This window comes from Pelodiscus sinensis, chromosome 5 (genome assembly GCF_052426305.1).
Source record: "Pelodiscus sinensis isolate ZL-2025 chromosome 5, ASM5242630v1, whole genome shotgun sequence".
Lineage (NCBI taxonomy): Eukaryota > Metazoa > Chordata > Testudines > Trionychidae > Pelodiscus > Pelodiscus sinensis.
In genome coordinates this window covers 117,819,809-117,839,463 of record NC_143056.1, presented here as the reverse complement: position 1 = coordinate 117,839,463, position 19,655 = coordinate 117,819,809, and the positions used below count along the sequence as shown (strand labels likewise).

Here is a 19,655-nt window from a genome sequence, read left to right as displayed (position 1 = left end):
GAATAATGGGGTAGGACAATCAAGCCTATGATGTCACCCTTCCTGCCATCTGCTAGTCAGCAGCAGCTTTGCTGGCCCCAGCCCCCTCCCTGCCAAACAAAAACACTGGATCACATGAGGGTGAGCCTCTCAGCTGGTGCCTCCCCTCCAGGGACCAAGGAACAGTGGTGGTGTGAGGGGAGCACGTATTGAACACACTGGGGCCAGGATTGTTCCAAGTGCTAGGGATGGTGTTGCACAGAGGGATGCGGGGGGGAACCCACTAGCAGCTTGCTCCTGAATCCATTCACCCCGGTTCCTTGAAACAGACGAGGGGGACCTGGGCAGAACAGGGATCAGGGGAGCACACCGTGCATTACCTGAACTAGCCACCTAGAGGGAGCTGCTGTTCTGCCGAGGCTGGGCGACTAGTGTAATTCTGTGGCTGCGAACAAGGGACGCGCGGTGGGGGGGAAGCCAAGTGCTGGGGCCCTTTTGGGTCAGACCCGACCCTATGCAAATCCTTGGCTGTAAACCCATCTTTGGATTAGAGGTCACAGCTCAAGCATCTCTACGAGGGACAACCTGCCAGCTGGGGCACGTTGAATCCAAACTTCCCTGAGCACAGGAGCTAGGGGCTGAGTTTGACCCACTAGGGAAGACCCAGAGTTCAGAGCCTTCACTGCTGTCAGGCAACAACCCCCTCCCCAGCCCCACACCTGGGCGCTCCATTCCAAGGTCAGTTCCTTCAGACGGGTTCCCAGACGCTCCACCATGTGGTTGGCTTTCATGGACCAGTAACCCAACAGGCTAGACCACTAGCTCATACGCAGGACACAGAATTGGAAGGCATCTCCTGAGCCATGGCGCCCAATCCCTGGCTATCACAGGCAACCCCCTCTCACATTTATGATCAGGACTATACCAGGCTCCATCTTAAAACTAGTTAGGCTGATTGGCCCCTTGCAGGTGACTAGGGAAATCTCCGTTGCAGTGACAATTAGCTAGCCCTCATGTTCTGGGGGAACATGTTCAGAACAGTTCTGTGCCAAGCTTCCCCAGGGAAAGCCAGGTGAGGGATAAACCAGACATCAGACCCAACACAGGTCTTGAAACTCTATTTAGGAAAGAGTATGTATGTGCAGCCACATTCGCATTCTCAGCAGCCAGTCCCTACACCTTCCTTGTAACCCCAAGATCCCAGTCCCATCCTCCCCGCTCTGCCCAAAGCCCCCTACTATCACATCCCATCCCATCCCAGCTTCCCAACTCACTAACAAGTGCTCTGTTCCCAACTGTCAGCTCAGCTGCACAAGCCCCCAGCCCCTCCCATCATGAGGGATTCTGGCAGCTCCTCTCCTCAGCCTAACTGGGGAAAGAGGGAAGGGCGCACTCAAGAACCTTCATCCTTAGCCCTAAAGGAGCAATCAATTCCTCTTCTGCCCCTCTGGAAGCAGACACATAAGCTCCTTCTTCCTCCAAGGGACCAATGATTAAGAACCACAAATCCCATAAGGTCCCACTCCGCTTGCGGTGCACTAAGCCACCAGCTGGAATATTCAGCACCCCCTAGCTCCTGAACTGAGCCACACCGAGACACCCAATTCAAAGGACAGCAAACAGCACAAAAGGTTTTTTGGAGGGGAGGGATTCGTTTTCGATGTGGGGTCTAAAACGTGTTCCTAAAGGGTCAGCAGCAGGCTATAAATGCCCAGTTCTGTTCCTGCTGAAATCAACAGCAAACACCACACTGACGAACTCCTGGGAGCGAAGTGCAGTCTTGACTCATCAGTTACTGCGGTCAGGTTGTCGCCGCTTCCTTAGGAGAGGTGCTGTTCAGAGGCCTGGGCACAGGACTTGGCATCAAGGAACCCGCCACCACATCTTCCGCTGCGGCACCAATAGAGCTTTACACCCGATTTATACCAGCTGTGGACCTGGCCACTGGAATTCCAGCCTTAGCTGTGACAGAGACCCTCAGCTTTCTGGGCCTAGTGGCTTAGCTTCCCAAAGGTGCCGGGAGAATTAGTCCCAGTGCTCCAGAGGTACAGCATGCTAGAGGATGTTAACAAACAGTTCACTCAGCAGGAGCATTAGCATCAGCCTTAAAGGTGGTCTGAGGAGAAGCTAAACCAACGAGAGCGCCTCCTCTCTCAGTACTGCAGTGACATTACCATGAGATTATAATTCTGTCTCTTGCTGATGCCCGGATTGCTACGCAGTTTCCCACAAGGGGGTCTCCTGTACTTTGAAGCAGCTGCTGTCAGAGATGGGATATTGGGCTAGATGGATCACTGGTGCAAGCTGGACATCAGTAAAGGGCCATGCATGCCTGCATTAGCCTGCCACCGGTGACCTTCAAACAGTGCCCATTGGGGGTGAGAAGAGAGGACCAATTGGGGAGTGCTAGCCACGCTCTCTTTGGCTACTGCTGCGGGGATATCCTCTACCTGGCTGCAGAGATGCTGCAGGCAGAACACCCTGGATCATCACCAGATTAATTGCTCAGGCTCTTCCCCTCCTAAGACTGGTCACCACCACCAGGCACACACGCAGTGCATCAGTGCGGGGCGGCTTCAGTCGCACGTGACCATGCCCACTGCAGACGTAACCCCAGCCCAGGGGAGGGCGGAGATACCTCGCGCGTTCCTTCCCAGTTTGTGAAAACTGCTTATTCCGCCTCCTTCGCTGGCGGATTTAAGTACAGCTAAATCCGTGCAGGAGGAATTTTCTGCCATCTCCGCCAATCCCCTGGCCTGAAGCATCAGCAAAGCAGATTGGAGGCAAGGCAGCCCCCCCCGCCCCCCTTCCCCGACCCTGCAGTGCAAGCCTCCTTGATCTAGGCAGGGTGATGTCACTGGCAGCCAATCAGAAAGCCCGTGTGCGCGCACATGCATGGGGAGGGGGTGTGAGGATGCCACAGATGGCTCCAGCTGGGCCAAGCATTTGATTAATCGCCTGAATTACCCTCACTTTGCCATAAAATCCAGGGGGGGGGGAGAATAAACAGTAAAAAGAGGAGCAACTGCAGAGAGCAAGCAGCAAATGGAGAGGCCTCGGGAGAAAGCTTATTGTTAAACGGCCCCGCATACACCTGGGGAAATGCAAAGCCAGGGGCGGGAGTAGCCCCATGCGCAGAGGGGGAGAGAACAGCGGATGGGCCAGGAGCTGTGCAGTTGCTGTTGCTAGGTCATCACATGCCCCCCGCCATCACATGTTGGCTGGAGCCAATGCCAGCAGCACCCTGCAGGAGGATGCACCCCAGAGGAAACCTCTGGCAGGTGACCCACAAGGAGCTGCTTCAGCAGGAGCGCTGCTCTGCCTGCTTGGGAACCGCCAGCCCAATGGGCCCCCGGCCTGAAAGAGCAAAGAGCCCAGGCCGATCCTGTCATGCACGGACAAGGCAAGCAGCAGCCAGGAGAGACGGTGGATCTCAGGAATGGGTCCTAGTGGAAGGGGCTAGGGCACCCCCTTTAGAAATGGGCAATACTAGGGGTAAAGAGGCAACAAACGGGGCCTGACTGGTTTAGATTTTCCCCAACCCTCAGCATACCTCTATAGGTGAAAGCGGGAAGAGTCGGCACCAAGCCCGTCCCACCCCCCGGGCCAGGCATGCGGCTCCCCTATAGCTGGATGGCATGGCACACAAAAGGAGGGGAAGTGTCTTGGCACCCCAGCGGCAGACCAGCCCTGCCCCAACCCTCCCTCGCCTGCAGTTTACCCTGCACACCATTCGCTCTCATTGAGCAATCCCACTTGAAAGGATTATCCCCCTTTAACCCTGGACTCCCAGAGGCAGGGCTGCGAGCAGGTGGGTTCTGCTCTGCGGCTGTGGCGGGGCGGGTCTGTCAGGCAAGGGGCTAAGGGAAACGAAGCGAGAGTGGTGCGGCAAGTGGAGCTCACAAGCGCCACTGCCCACAGGGGAGCGAGGAGATGAGCAGAGCACAGCCGAGTGCCTGGGCCTCGGGGCAAAGTCCACGCTTGTGTGTGTGTGTGGGGGGGGGGGAGGCTTGCTCCTGGCAGCACCAAAGAAGCCATCGCAGCTCCTGCACCATTTCAAATCAAGGCGGGCCTGAACCCGCACCACGGGGGCCATCTGAGCCTCCCCCCAACTCTGGGACTCAGCCCAACAAGGGGGAGAGCCAGGAAAAAGCACTGGACAGAGGGACGTTAGCTGTCATTTAACTGAACAGTCGCGCAACCGCACAAAATCTTATCAGTTACACGATCATTGGCTAGTTCCCAGGAGCAGGGCCGGAAGCCACTGAGCTCCTAGCCCCACACCTAGAGAGCTCCCTGGTAACCCAGGCTATCGCCTCTGTATCAGAGGCAGCAGTGCAGGGTGGCAGGCAGGATCTGGTCCGCAAGAGGAGCTGGGTTTAAAAACCAGCTCCCCACTCAGACCGGCTTTCACCCGCCGCCCCGCGCTGTTCCCTCTCCTGCCTCCGCGAAGCCAGTGTTCATGGGGAGCCAGCTTTTAAGTCTGCCTCTGCACTGCCTCTGGAAGGCGGGGGGGGAGCGGAAGGGAAGAGAGGGAGGTGGCTCCGCATGAGACAATACGCGCGAGGAGCTGGCTTGAAAGTAGCTTCCTTGTGTACCAGCTCCCGCCTGCTTCCCCCACCCTCCGTGCTGCTGCCTCTCTATCAGAGGCAGCAGCGAAGGGAAGGGAGGGGCAGGCAGCTCTGCAGGATCGGTGCTCATGGGGAGCCAACTTAAGAGCCGGCTCCCACCTCCCTCCCTCTGCTGCCTCTAATACAAAGGCAGTGGGGGCGGGGGGAGTGCGTGTAGACTTTAGGATTAACTGATAAGCCCAGGGTTATTGGTTAACCGTTTACACGACTATGCTAACATCCCAACTGGACAGGGGTGCTGGCGTCACAAGGGAGGAGGGTTACAGGTCCCTGAAGAGGGCCAGCGATGGAAGAGAGAGGGAGGATTTTTAGTGGGGACTGAGCACTTGCTACAAGAGGGTTGTGGGGGTTGGTTTGCCAATGCAATGCCCCTTGCCCAGTGTTGGCCCACCTGTCAGTCACTCCCTCACCTGCAACAGCCACAAGACAGTAGAGCAATATGACAGGGCAGCCTCCTTTAACAGGTCACCCGCCCTGCGCCCTGCCCCATTAATAGGCAAGAACTCTATGGGCTATGGACGCGAGGAGGGGGGTGGGCGCAGAAAGAAGACTACTGCTCTGCCTGTGAGAGATGGCAGCCCCAGGCAGGGCCGGAGGGCAGTGGCTGGGTTCCACTCAAGGGGACTGGAAGGAGCAGCACAAGAGCAAGCCCTCAGCAGACACTTCTGGGCTGTGGCCCTACATGATGCCCAGTGCTCACTCAGGCCAGGCGGAAAGGCACACCAGGGGCAGATGAAGTACCTTCATCTTGGAGGCTGGCTGGATGAGCTCCATGATGCAGACTTTGTCCTGCTGAAGCCGCCTCTTGACCAGCTTGGAGCAGCAGATGTTGACGGAGCTGAGGACGTGCCAGGAGTTATACTCCACGAAGGAGCGGCTGTCAATGACCAAGGTGCCCTCGGCCCCGTTCCTCAGGAGGCTGGCCAGCTTCTTAGCATCCATCACTTTGCATGGGAGTCTGTCCCCGGCCATAACGGACCCGTCCCCTCCGCGGTGACTGGGAGGGAGGGAGGAAAGGCCAGGGGCAGGGAATCCAGCACCAATCTCCCAGAGGAGAGAGGGGACGGGACGTAGCGTGAGCAAGGCAGCACCTGTCCTGATCTTGCCACGCTGCTAAAGCCCAGGATGCCAGGTCATCGTGCCGGACCTGTTGAGAAATGAGGAGGGGGAAACCCAGAGTCAGGTGTGATGACAGCACGGGCAGCCCTGGGAATTCACCTGAAAACAAGTGTCCAGAGACCAGACCCAATGGGGTTACTCACGATTTACACCACAGTGGCCAGGGACGGAACCTGGCCCGGACTAGCACTTTCTACTAGGGATGTGAACAACTGTTTATTTGTGTAACTGCCGGAAATTTTAGCAGTTACACGTTTACACACGGGGTGGGAGCAGGCAGGAGCCAATGCTTAGGGGGAGCAGACTTTTAAGCCAGCTCCGTGCAAACACAGGCTACCGCCTTGCCCCGCCCCTACTGCCTCTGATAAAAAGGCAGGAGTGCGGGGGTGCGGGGAGAAAGCTCTGTGGGAGCCAGCATACACGGGAAGCTGGCTTAAAAGCTGGCTCTCCACAGGCACTGGCTCCCTCCTCCCCCGCCTCACTGCCTCTGATAGGCATAGTCGTTATGATTAGGGTTGCCAGATGGTTTAAAAAAAATACTGGACAAAAAATTGTCGAGCAAAAGAAAAAAAAAAGACCACCAGAGAGTAACCAGGGAGACCTGGTGGGGGGAAGGGGGAAGAATTCAGGAGGTCGGACCGAAATGTCCTGAGCAGGCTTCTGTCGGGCGCTGAGCTGGGCCCGGGAAAAGCAGAAAAACTTCCTTAATTAGGAAATACCGGACATTTATGTGTCCGGTAATTTCTCAATTTGTTTACCAGACACAAAGTCCAAATATCAGACTGTCCGGTTCAATACCAGACACCTGGCAACCCTAGTTATGATTAACTGATAAACCTAGGTTAATCACATAACCGACTACACACTGGCACTCCTACTTCTAAAAGGGAACGTCAAGGTACATTAACCTATAAAACTGATCAGCCAGCTGAGCACCAAGGTGGAAATGGCCCATCTGATTAGCAGAGCACCCCCAGATAGGTTGTTTTTGTGGTGCATAATTGCACATGCCTGTAAAAATTTATTCCACACATGGATAAAAAAAAATCTGCACATGCATGGAAAAGATTAAAGGGAAAATTAAAAGGACAGAGCAAGGACTGTTACACCCCCATCCCCTGGTGGAAATCCATGGAGTATCAGGCTACTCCCATTTTCTCCACCTGTAGCATTAGTCCTATAGAAAAGCCTTTCAAATGACAACTGGTATCAGAGTCCAGACACACAAAGAGAAGCATGTGGATTTCTGATCTGGGTCACCCAGCAGCAAAACAGTGAACTTGACTATCATTTAATGGTAATCTTATAGACTAACAGATGTATTGGAGCATAAGCTTTCATGGGCAAAGATCCACTTCATCAGATGCATGTAGTGGAAATTCCAGGGGCGGGTATAAATATACAGGCATAAGAAAAAGAGTATCAATCAAGAGTAAGGCTGGAGCTAACGAGGTCAGTTCAATCAGGAAGGATGAGGCCCACTTCTAGCAGATGATGTGGAGGTGTGAACACCAAGAGAGGAGAAACTGCTTTTGTAGTTGCCTAGCCATTCACAGTTCTTGTTTAATCCTAAACTGATGGTGTCAAATTTGCAGATGAACTGTAGCTCAGCAGTTTCTCTTCGAAGTCTGTTCTTGAAGCTTTTTTGTTGCAAGATGGCTACCTTTAAATCTGCTACTGTGTGTCCAGGGAGACTGAAGTGTTCTCCTACAGGTTTTTGTGTATTACCATTCCTGATATCAAAAAAGCTTCAGGTGCCACAGGACTCTTCATTGCTTTTACATATCCAGACTAACATGACTACCCCTCTGATATTTAATGGTAATAATCAGCTCTGATGTCAACTCCCACTTAAAACCAAGAGAAGGAAAATCACTGTTCTGCTGCTGCTGCTATTTCAGTCTTTATTGTTTACTTGTATTATGCTAGCATACTGCGGTACCAAGCGAGATCAGGCCTCGTCATGCTAGAGGCACAGTACGCAAAACATATGGTCAGAGAATCTCTGCCCCAAAAAGAGTTTTCCATCTCAGTAGAGAGGACAATGGTAGACACTTAATACCACATCCATGTATTTTGGGAGGGCCCTTCTTAGCCCGTCGAGCGAGAAATCCCTCTCTTTAAAGGTAAGGGATTCTAGAGAACACAGTGGACGTCCATGACATAAATCCTCAGCATATGGGTTTGTTCAACACCATAAGGCGTCTGTTAGCTCTGCTGATCAGCTGCTGTACACTATTAAATCCCCCTCTTCTGGGAACAGCATGAGCAGTCCCCCAAAACACTAGATCTAGATCCCCCAACCCGCCAGTGCCAAGATTCATGCTCCCAGCTTCAGAACACAATAGAAACTATATACCAACCCCCTCCCTCCTCCCGCCCCAAACCTCCTACCACCCATTGCCATAATAAACGTAGCTTAAAAGCCCTCCAGGAAATGATGACGACAGCTCCCTTACAGCCCAGAAAGCACTTCACGGCTTTGTGCAATCACAGCGCCCGTCCCCTCTGCGGGCCTGCCCCATTGTGCGCTTGTATTGCTTTCGCTCTCAGCACTTGGACTCCAATTAGAGCTCCGCTACCCCTTCCAGGGCCAGCTCACAATCCTGCCCCACCAGGGCTGTTCATACACACCTCCCTCCTCTGAGTCGCTCTTCTAGGGCGGGTTTCAAAAACTGAAACAGTTCTAATGAAGGGGCGGGAGGGGGCTGGCTCCTGCTGTGATATGACACACCTCATTATGTAGTAACAGCCTCGCCAGAGACCCCCCACTGCACTTGGGCTATGGAGCCAGGGCAATCAAAAAGGATGCAGATTAGCTGGCTTTTGCCATGTTCCTCTCCCTCTCTCTGCTCCTGCCCCTTCTCCATCAGGGAATACAAGCTGCCAATTCCCCTCCGGATTCCTCAAACGCCAGCCAAGAAAAATATGAATGGGAGGAGATACACAATGGGGTGGGGATAATGTTCAGACGGAGGGATAAGTATGAAAGGCTGGAGTGGGAGGGAACCGTGAAACCAAAGGGTCGGGAAAGGAGGAGAAAGACAGCTTAATAACTAGGGAGATAAACTCCTGTGTCCCCACTCCCCCAGACCATGGACAATGGGTAGCTTTGGGGTTTGCAGACACAATCGGAGGGGCCTGGTGAAGGTAACACCCTAAGGATGTTAAGAGGAGGGTAACTGACTAATTGTGTAGTCAATACAATTGGTATTGGCTACACGATTAGTCGATAAGGGGCCCCACTGCGGCTCTGCAGTTTAAATGTCGTAAGAGCCAGGTGCTCTGGCAGCCCAGCTCCTACTTCATTTAAACTGCAGAGCCGCAGCAGGGGTGGGTCCAGGACCCAGTGCAAGCCAGGACTCAGCAGTTCCAGCTCGCACTAGGCCCCAGACCACTGTGCCTCTGCTTTTAAAAATGTTTTAAGAGCCACCTGGCTCTTACTGCATTTAAAAAGGCAGAGCTGCAGCGGGGGTCCCAGCAGTTCCGGCTAGCGCCAGGTCCCAGACTGCTGCATCTCTGCTCCCCTTCCAACTCCTCTCACCCTGCTGGGAGGGGGGGGGGGGGGGCTTTTAAGCCAGCTCCACCCAGAACTGGCTCTGCTCCTCCCTTTTGCTGCAAGGGGTGGGGAGCAAGAGGTCAAGTAGTGACTCAACTATTCGCTTACATGCCTATAACACTCCCCTTATCTCCTAATTGCTGGAAGAAAACCCCCTTTGGAAAAGGTTGTGCATGTGACATTCTGACAGGCCAGCAAGCATTTGGAAGGGTGAAGCCAGAGGTGCTGGGGAAAAAATGCACAGAAAAGCAGCCAGCCCCCACTTATCACCCCCGACTGCCCCAGAGAGGACCTCGGTGTACACAGGTGGTGTGTGCTCTCCCCTCATTCCACCTCTTCCAAAACAAAGGCTGCATGGATAGCCCAACAGCTCAGTCCAGAGAATCCACCATCCCCCTACACCCCCTAGAGGGTTGTTTATTTTAGACAGATGCTTGTTCACTCTGAGCCTAACCCCAGTCAGCATCACGGCAGTTTACTGGATTAGGTAGCACTATATGGGACCATGGGACTCAGCACAGATGGGTTTTTTTTCCGGCTCCACCTCTGATCTGCTATGAGACTTGGGGCAAGCAACCTCACCTCTCTGAGCCCCCTTCACTCCCTCTGTGTCTTGGACTGTAAGTTTGCTGGAGCAGGGACGCTCCCTGTGTTTGTAGGATGCCACGCACAATGAGGTCACAATCTCAGCGGTAGACTTTGGGCGCTAATACAAAAAAATATATCAAATTATGCCTGGCTGTGGCAACACGGTGCCAAACAGAGAAGGTGGCACCATCCCTGAGCTAAAGTCTTCAGAATCTCTATTGCTGGTGATGCAGGAACCAGAAAATGCTGCATCTTTACACTAGTTCCTCCTCCTCTCCCATTTCTCACGCTGCCCACCACTGCTTCTGCCTAGTGTATGGATGGTAAGTAGCACAGACAGAGGCTGCTGGCCCTCGTTATTAACATTACAGAAACATCTAGGAACCCTGATCAGCAATCAAGGCCCCATTGTGCTACGGGCTGTACACACCAAGAACAGAGTTCCTGCTTCAGCATCAACCAGGAAGCAGCAGCGGTGGCACTTGGTACTTTTACCTCTGTGCTGTGCAGCCCCAAACAAGCGTGTCTCCTTGATGGGCTGGCAAAAACACCAATGGCTGTTGCTAACTGCTCTTTGCTATTGTTCTCAGCCTCGCCAAATCCAGTGGAGATACAACGGGGACAGCAATTGCAGGGGATTGTGAGGAAGGGATGCAAGGGAAGCTAGTAGGCAAGGCCAACAGAGCCCAGTAGAGCTTGTACATCTCAGACAGGGCTTGTAGGACTGGCAGCTAAAAACAAGCTTGCCCACTGGATCAAAGTGAAGGAGCAGGAATGGCTGGTGGATGTGAGCAAGGCCCTGGAAGGTCTCCTGTTAACTCACCACCATGGCAGGATGCCACCAGCTCCAAAGGGGGGAAAACGGTTAACCCGAAACCTAAATTGGGGTTTCAGAAACTAAGCGGTGTCCCTCTCTCATCAGTTTATTAAAACTGCCTTAATCTTCTTGAGCATTCCTGAAGCCCATTACCATAATCCTTTAATCCCACCTCTCCCTGAAGTGCCTGTAATGAGGAGATGGGCCACAGGCTTAGCTGAATGGGGGCAGCAAGGCAGGAGGTGCCATTCTGCTGCTCAGGGACAAAAAGACACCTTAACATGTGCATTATGCTCCCCCCCCCGCGCACACACTTCTGTGGGGCAGATCTGCCCCTGGTGTGTAACAGCATTGAAGTACACGTCAGTGGAATAAAAGTGCCGGGGTCGGAAGTTTAACCACACACATGCACGCATGTTGTGCACATTGAGGAGCACGTGTCCTTCATTGCCAGCCAAAGTGGGGGCCAAACATTTCCATGCAATACCTCCGAAACCCTCAGTTCCCTGAGCCTGAATTGTGCTGCACTGGGTGCTCATTTGCTCAGGTGCAAACATGGCTATAGTCGGCAGGAAATCTCAGTGGAGATTCAAGGGCTAGGATTTTTGGCTACCCGTTACCTTAACCTTAGGGCTCAGACGGCTACTTTTTTCTTGCTCCTGGTGCAGGACCCCCTAGACACATCTTTCACAGAGAATAAGTGGTTTCCTGAGGGAAACACCCAGCCTAGAAGTAGGGTTGCCAGATGGTTTAACAAAAAATACCGAACACCGTCCCTCTCCTCCCTGCCCCCGAAAAATTCTGTTGAGGAAAAAAAAAGGGGGGGGAGAGGGAAGAGTGGAGACCAAAGGACCAAAGTTATAAGTACCTGGGATTTTTGCCTCCTGGCTGGGAAAAAAAAAATCATAAAGTACCAGACATTTTAGGTGTCTAGTATTTTCTGAGGTTTTTTTTTAAACCAGACAGGAGGTGAAAATATCAGACTGTCCGGTTCAATACCAGACACCTGGCAACCCTACCTGGAAGCCTCAAGATGAAAGTTGTGAGCAATCCTGAAGAACATCTGACAAGATAGCACCTGGCCTTCAGGCCATGGAGCTGGGCGAGGCTGTCCGGAGAACAGGCAGCCATCTGCCCTCATCCTTCTTCCCCCTGCCCCGCCAATAAAAGGGGCTGTCAGCCATGTCCCCATGGAAGGGCAACGCATGGGCAGGTGTTTAATATTAGCAACACCCATCTCCTTTTAGACAATGTGGGTCCCCCTCCCCAATATCCAAATCAGAATATTATTTCCCCACAATTGGGATAATTAACATCCCATGCGCTCCTGCATATACTACTGCATGGGATCCATTCCAGATATGCCTGTACACTGTTCGACGTTTTGCATGGCTTCTCTAAGGCTGACTCCATCCGAGATGCACACCTGCCTTGGCAAGCTAGGCATGCACGTAGGAAGGTCTGGAGAACTAGAGAGCCTGAACTCATCTCTCCTGAGTTGCAGAGACATAGGAGGGTCTGTTGCAGACACATAGGAGGGTCCCGAGAGGCTGAGCTATCTTGCACCCTTGCTGCAAGTAGGAACCCATAGGCCACCGCAGTAGCACAAAAAAACCCACCCCTGGGCATAGGAAAGTCCTGTCCACTCCCACTTCGCCCCTGCTGTGCCTTGGAATGCTCCCTGCACCAGGCCTCCAACTGGGCACATGCGCGTAGGAAGGGCACCGCACCGACTCCTGGAGAGAGTCTTGAGCTGCGGGATGTCAATGAGGGGAACTCGGCAGATGTGCTGGGGGAGCAACCATTAACCAGGCCCCAAGCAGCCAGTTTCAGTTCATGCCATTGCTTCGAGCCAACACTGGTGCCACTGCAATGGCTCTTGCTATCTTTGGCAAGTCAACTGCACTACAAGTAGTAGTGGGTTCAGCATGCCCCACTCTGTTTTGGGCCCTTTTGTTCCTGCTCTCTCCATCTACTCCTGCTCCTCCCTCGTGCTTGCTGCTCCACTTTCGTGGTTCTCCTAAGTCCTGAATACAGATGAAGCAGTCAAGTCTCAGGGAAAGGGAAAACTTTTCAGCCCAGCAGAAGCGTAACCGTACCTCAGCAAGGTCAACAACTATCTAGTGTCTCTCCCTCCCTTTGCTCTTCTCAGCTGGTAGCATGCATAGGGGACCAACTATGAAAAGGGCCCCTCTCCCCCAACACACACACAACTTTCTACCAGAGATCGCCTTTGCTGGAAAGCCATATTGAAATGCCAGAGACTCGCCATCCAAGGCTCCTTCCGATTGTAATCCCAGCAAAAGCAAAACTCACATTGACTTCAAAAGGGGCAGGATCCAGCATCCACACTGGACATCCCACTAAAGTGGATCCGCGCCGGCAGAAGCGGCAACAGCCGATAACTGCAGCGTGGATGGGGTGCTGCAGGGAAGACTGGAGTACACACTACAGGGGACAGTCCTGCACTGGGTGGACGAGGCAGGAAGCAAATGATGGAGCAAATCGCTTTCCCCACCACACATGATCAGGGCACATCAGGCCCCAAGGGGCCAGGACAATGATACCACTGAGCGCTTTTCCTCCAGGATCTCAAAGTGCTTTACAACGCCAGGAAAGCATCATTGTCCTTGCTGGGAAATCTGAAGCACCGAGAGCTCAAGCGATTTGACCATCACGCAGCAGCAGAACTCAGGCCCTTTCCCCCTCCAGCCAGCACCTTGCGCGCTCACTGGGCTAAGCAGCCTCTCAAGGTGTGTGTGGGACAGGCATTGGCAGCCGTTGTCAGTAATTCGTGGCTCCGCCGTCAGGGACGGCAGGAGATTATCTGCCGGAAGGATTGCTGAGAAAGTAACTGTCAGCTTATGGCCTGAAACGCCGGCAGAATCATTTAAGCGCCAGAGCTCTCCAGGTGCTTATTAAGATGTAAATTCTGGCATGGCTGCCAAGATTCCCCCCCTCCCTAGCCTTCCTCGTACATCGGTACTTAGTAACCCCCCCTCCGCGAGCTCACACTATCTGAGGGATCCCTAAATCAGGGGACTGTTACTAATTACTAGTATTTTGCAGCAGCAGCAATCAGAGACATGGGGCTCATTAACAAGTTAGCACCTCTGGTTTCCACAGCAACCATGTAGCTGCCAGGCAACAGCTGCGTCTCAAGCCCTATGGAGATATTAACTGGGTTGCTCTGCAGTGTAGGCACCGAGGAAGCAGCAAGAGCCTTGGCCCCATCTTAATAGCACCGGCACTGCCAGGGCAACTCCAATCCTAACAATCGGCTTGGGATGGAGAGGCAGGAAGGGAATGCCCTGCTTGGGATTTGAACTCACAGAGAAGAGGAGAGGCTGCTTCCACCTCCTTTGTCACAAACCAGCCTATAGCCGTTCCCCACCTCCAGTTCCTTTTTTTTTGGGGGGGGGGGGGAGGCTTCCAAGGCTAAAGACATACACAGTGGGTTAAAGGGCAGCCACAGCTTCCCAGAAAGACACCTACATGCACAGCAAGGATGGGGCACGTTAGGACTCTGGCGTGGTGATGGGAGGAGGCAGTGTTACATCTCCAAGGGCCATCATAGCAGTGGCACTTGTCAGCAGCCGTTTAGGAGGCCCTTTAAAAAAGGATATTCAGCACCACTTCAGGGAATTCCCGCTCAGAAGGGACAGTCATTTCAGTTAACACACCACTAGTTGAGGATCCTCCTTAGAGGAACCTTGAAACACCATCGCAAAGTTGACTGGCCCACCTTTTCCCCCAAAGAGGCTCATGAGAACAAATGGCCATTAAAAGCCATACTGATGATATTTTATTTCCCCGGCATGACAAAAGGACTTGCCTCAAGGTTGTATAAGTGAGGGATTCCCTCAAAACAAACAGAAAGAATCTGACTGCAGGGAATTGCCTTCCCACCTCAAGAAGTCAGGCACAAATATTAACAGAGAGGGTGATTAATCATTGGAACAAACTGCCACAGGAAGTGCAAATTCTCCATCTCTTGAAGTCTTCACATCAAAGCTGGATGTCTTTCTGGAACTATGCTTCAGTCAAAATCAAGTTATTGGTGTCAATAATGGATGAATTTAAATGGCCAGTGCTATGGAGGGGGTCAGAGACTAGATGACCTTAAATTCCTTTCTAGCCTTCATATCTATGAATTAGGAGAACCACTGGAGAGCAATTCCACATCAAGAGATATGTAGGTACTACAGTGCAGCCTAGAGAGATCCCAACCCAGTTCAGGGCCTCATAGAGCTAAGCCCAGTACAAATACACAGCAAGAGCTTACAATCAAAGTAGATCAGATCAGAGAAAGGGTGATGGGGGAACTGGACAGCCCAAGGTCACACAGCAAATTGGAGAGAGATCTGGGCAAAGAAGCCATGTCTTTTAACTCACAGTCCAATGCCCTATGTAACCAAGGAGAGGATTCAGGATAGAGACAGACAGATAAGGAAAAGCCACCACACTCATCTCACACTTGAGACTGCTCAAGAACCTCCAATCATCGCTATCCATGGTCCTTTATACAGCCTGACCTCCCCTACCTTAAGGCCAAGGCTAAACACAAGTTGTAGCGCTCTCAGAGCAGCCCACCATCTGTGCAAACAAATCACAGAACACCTTAAAACCAGGGTGTCCAACACACTAGCCACATGCGGCTATTTAGCTGTGGCTAGTTGGCCGGCTGAGTGTGGCCAGCTCACTACTGTAGTGGTTACTTCTTCAGAACAGGTTAGGCACTATGGCCTTAAGAAATCTGGAAGGAGAACGTCCATTTCTGGCACAGCACGGCAACTCAGTGGCAGTCATTGCTCCACTTGAATGCAGGCAGGCTCAGGCACCAGCTGCTGGCTGGAGGTTACTCCCTGTTTCTGTCCGCCCACCCCCACCCCCATGCTGCTGCATTTCTTTTGCTTGATCATTTAATTCCCACCTCCCAGTCTTATAATAATTTCTTTCTGGTGTTTTAATGGGGGGCAGGAACAGATGGTGAGGAACAAGAACAGCCTGGGCTTTGCATAGACCACTCTACACGGCAAATGGGTCATGGTCCACCTAGATCTGTACGTCTGAGATTCAAATTGTGCACCAAGAACCATAAAATGGGAAACACGCATTAGCAATTTGCACATTGCATTTTCTGTAAGAGTCTAACTGAGGTCCTAAATCCAAAGGCATACGGATATTTCTTGTCGCAGGATGTTATATGCACTAAGGTAGCGGTTCTAGGCATCATAAAACACAGAAATTAAACTCAACTTAAAAAAAAACCCCAAGAACACACACACACTGCTATTTCCTGAGGAATTGCAGATCCACAAACCTTGTCACATAGGCTTTAAGGTGTTTAGCTCTGTTTACATCCTGCACAACTCCTGCAAGCCAAAAGAAAGTTTACCCCAATGCAGTGGAACAGTGTGGTTCTTTGCATTTCAGGCTCTCGCCTGCTACCAGACCCACAAAAGAAAATCTAGGAGGGGTGGCTTTGAGTGGCTCACCTCTCTCTAGAAAATACATCAGGTCACACAAGGAACATCAGGTATGCAGAGATATTCTGCTCTCCTTTTTGCTTCACCCTTGTGATTTATTATAAGGTGGTTTTGTTTGGTCACTCTGAAGTCAGAGAGGTCAAACTAAGGGACATCTCTCCTCCACCCCTCCTGTCCATCCCAGGCCAGGTTATGGGAAGTGGCCACACACAGTCAGGACTTACTGTTGTCATGCGGGTTCTTTTTCCTGAATAAGAAATCTAATTTTTGCCCCACTTTCCAGCACAACACCCTCTCTGGAGGACCCATTAGTGTAATACAATAAAACTCCATTGGTCTGGCATCCAATGTTCCGGCACTCCTGATGGTCCGGCACCATCGGGAACCCGGAAGTGCTCCGGGCAGCCGGACACTTGGAGCTTCTCTGTGCCCGGCTTCCTCAATTCAGCCGCTGCTGAAACTGACCAGCATCTGAATCGGGGAAGCCGCGGGTGCTGCCGGGTTGGTCCTGCAGCGCCAAGCTGCTCTGCCCCGGGCTTCCCGGAATCAGCCGCTGGTCAGTTTCAGCAGTGGCTGAATTGGGGACTCCTGGGGCAGAGCAGCTGGGGTGCTGCCATGTTGGTCCCATAGCGCCACCCCTCGGCGCTGCGGGACCAAACCGGCAGCACCCCAGTTGCTCTGCCGCAGGCACCCCCGATTCAGCCGCTGCTGAAACTGACCAGCAGCAGCTGAATCGGGGATGCCTGGGGCAGAGCTGGACTATCGGAAGGGGGGGATATGAGGAGTCTGGGGTGGCAACCCTCCCACCCCACCCCAGACCCTTCATAGCCCCCCCTTCCGATAGTCCGGCATATTTGATAATCTCGCACCCTCTGGGTCCTAAAGGTGCCGGATTATGGGAAGTTTACTGTAGCTGGCAAAAAAGTATTTCATTCATTAACTAGTTCGCCTGCAAAAGAGGGAGAGGCTGCTTACCTCTGTTCTCCCTCTCAGTGTCAGGGGGTGTTTACTTTTCAAGGCACACATGATTTTGCCAGGCTGTTTCAGATATCGTGGTGTGCAACAGAACTGTTATCTGATCCGACATCATGATCCGGCCAGTTCCAATATCAGAGCGTCAGCAGGTGTCATGACCAGCATTTACGAAATGTTGTCCTTTAGGCCTTGTAGCTGCCCCTCAACCCAATAACATCAGTTCTTTCTCCTCTCCACTTCTCTACCATAGCCCAAGCTCACCTGTGTGTCAACTGCTTCCTGGAAAAGGACTGTGCTGGCAGTTGGAAAAGAAAATAAAGGCAGCCAAAATGGAAAGATACCCATTGCAGAGAGACGTGCAATGACACGTCATTGGTTAGGGACAGAAGAGAATACCCAGCTCCACCTGCATTTAATAGCACCACAGAACTGCTTCGTGAGCGTGTGCAGAGCCTCAGTGAATGCATATGCAGCCATCTAAATTGATGTATTAAGTTTGCGTGATGCTCAGTTTAACTTTGGATTCAGTGGCTAGGGATGGAAGCGACTAGTAAATTAGCAATGTGACTAGTCACATCCCCCCCTTGCTGCCTCTATCAGAGAGAGGCAGCAAGAGGGGGAGCAGGAGTCGGTACAGCGGGGAGCTGGCTTAAAAGCCGGTTTCCCGCAGCACCGTCTCCATAGGGGCAGGGGAGGTAGAGGCACAGCAGGAAATGGCGCAAGCGGGGACTGAGGCAGTCTGGGATTGGTCCTGCCTAGAGCAGAGGGCTGGACTTGATGACCTGCTGAGGTCTCTTTCAGCTCTATGATTCCGCTCGCGCCACTTCTGCTGTGACTCTGCTTTTGAAATATACAAGAGCCCCACTGGGGTTCTTGTACATTTCAAAGACTCAGGCACCACAGGGAGCGCAGGGCCAGTGGGAGAATCCCCACTTACCTGCACTCCCTGCGGGGCATCTGCTTTTGAACTGTAGCAAAGGCTCTTGCTACAGTTCAAAGGCGGAGGCACCCTTATAGACTAATCGAACAGTCAATGGAAATCCAACTGACTATACAATTAGTTAATTACTTTAAATGTAACACCCCAATCAGTGGCTATTCTGCCCTTTCCCTGCCTTCCACCCAACAATGTATAACTCTTTGTGGGAGACATTTTGGACCTGAACAGGTCGACACCAGAATCCCGAGCTCCTCTGGGCCACTTGGCTGGGCTGCTGCATTCCACCAGGCTCAGGAGAGCACACGCTGCACAGCAGGAAACAAGGAAATAAGAGCTGAGCCTGTGCTGGCTGTACTGAGAGACTGTGCTCAAGTTCTGGGTCTCTGCCAAGAGGGACTACAGAGCTGGGAGAGGCTACTGTACAGGACTCAATCATGGGTCCACTGAAGTCAATGGAGCCTGACCAGGTCTACAGCACACACTTGATCTTTGCTAGGCTTTAGCCAGGTCACTGCAACCCCTCTCCTCACACCCTGGGGAGGGAACATTGAACAAAGCAAAGTTAGCAAAATGGTTTGGGTACTTATAATTTTCATGCATTCATTTAGTGGCCTGAAGTCAGAAGCGCTGGCACCATCTCTGAACCAGCTCTCAACCCAACAGCTTGAGGGTTCAGCATGCAGCCAGCTGTATTCCAAGGAGGGCTGCTGGCCAAGACAGATGAAGTTGGAATAAATAACACCACATTCCAGACACAATGCAGAGAAAATAAGTGGGATTAATAAGGAGTTCCAAAACAAGGGCTGCTCAATCCAGCCCATTGACCGATTTGTCCACCATTGGTTTGTATGTATTAGACTGCTCTGGAGATGGACAGACCCTTTTTACTTCCCCTGTGAAGTGTCAGGGCTGTCTAAAAGGGTTTGGAACCAAATGGCTGCTGAACAGTTTATGAAATCCAAGCCTTACCTGCACTCTTGTTTCACTCACTTTGAAACAGGGACCGTGAGTGCCTGGATAAACGGATTTAAAGCTTGGTCTAATTTCACCATAATTTCTAAGAACATAAGAGCATCCATACTGGGTCAGACCAAAGGTCCATCTTGTCCAGTATTCTGTCTTCCAACAGTGTTCAATGCCAGGTGCTCCAGAGGGAATGAACAGAACAGGTAATCATCAAGTGATCCCTCTCCTGTCATCCATTTCCAGCTCCTGACAAAGAGCCATTCTGGCTAATAAGTATTGATGGACCTAACCTCCATGAATTGATCTAGTTATTTTTTGAACCCTGTTAAAATCCTGGTCTTCACAACATCCTCTGGCAAGGAGTTCCATAGGTTGACTGTATGCTGCACGAAGAAAAACTTCCTTTTGTTTGTTTGTTTTAAAACTGCTACCTATTAATTTCATTTGGTGTCCTCCAGTTCTGATGTTATGGGAACAAGTAAATAACATTTCCGTATTCACTTTTTCCACGTCATCATTTTATAGATCTCTATCATATCTCCCCCTTAGCCTCCTCTTTTCTAAGCTGAAAAGTCCAAGTCTTTAATCTCTC

At 51.9% G+C, this 19,655-nt stretch overlaps 1 protein-coding gene across 1 annotated transcript in view; it reads right to left on the bottom strand.

Annotated features, from left to right (window-relative positions):
• The window catches only part of DUSP8 (dual specificity phosphatase 8), a 95,465-nt gene that overhangs the window by 65,637 nt on the left and 10,173 nt on the right, over window positions 1-19,655 (bottom strand). Inside the window, exon 2 of the mRNA XM_075928195.2 lies at window positions 5,352-5,757. Within this exon, the coding sequence (XP_075784310.2) occupies window positions 5,352-5,582 (231 nt within the window). The 5' untranslated portion in view covers window positions 5,583-5,757. The remainder of the gene's footprint in view (window positions 1-5,351; window positions 5,758-19,655) is intronic.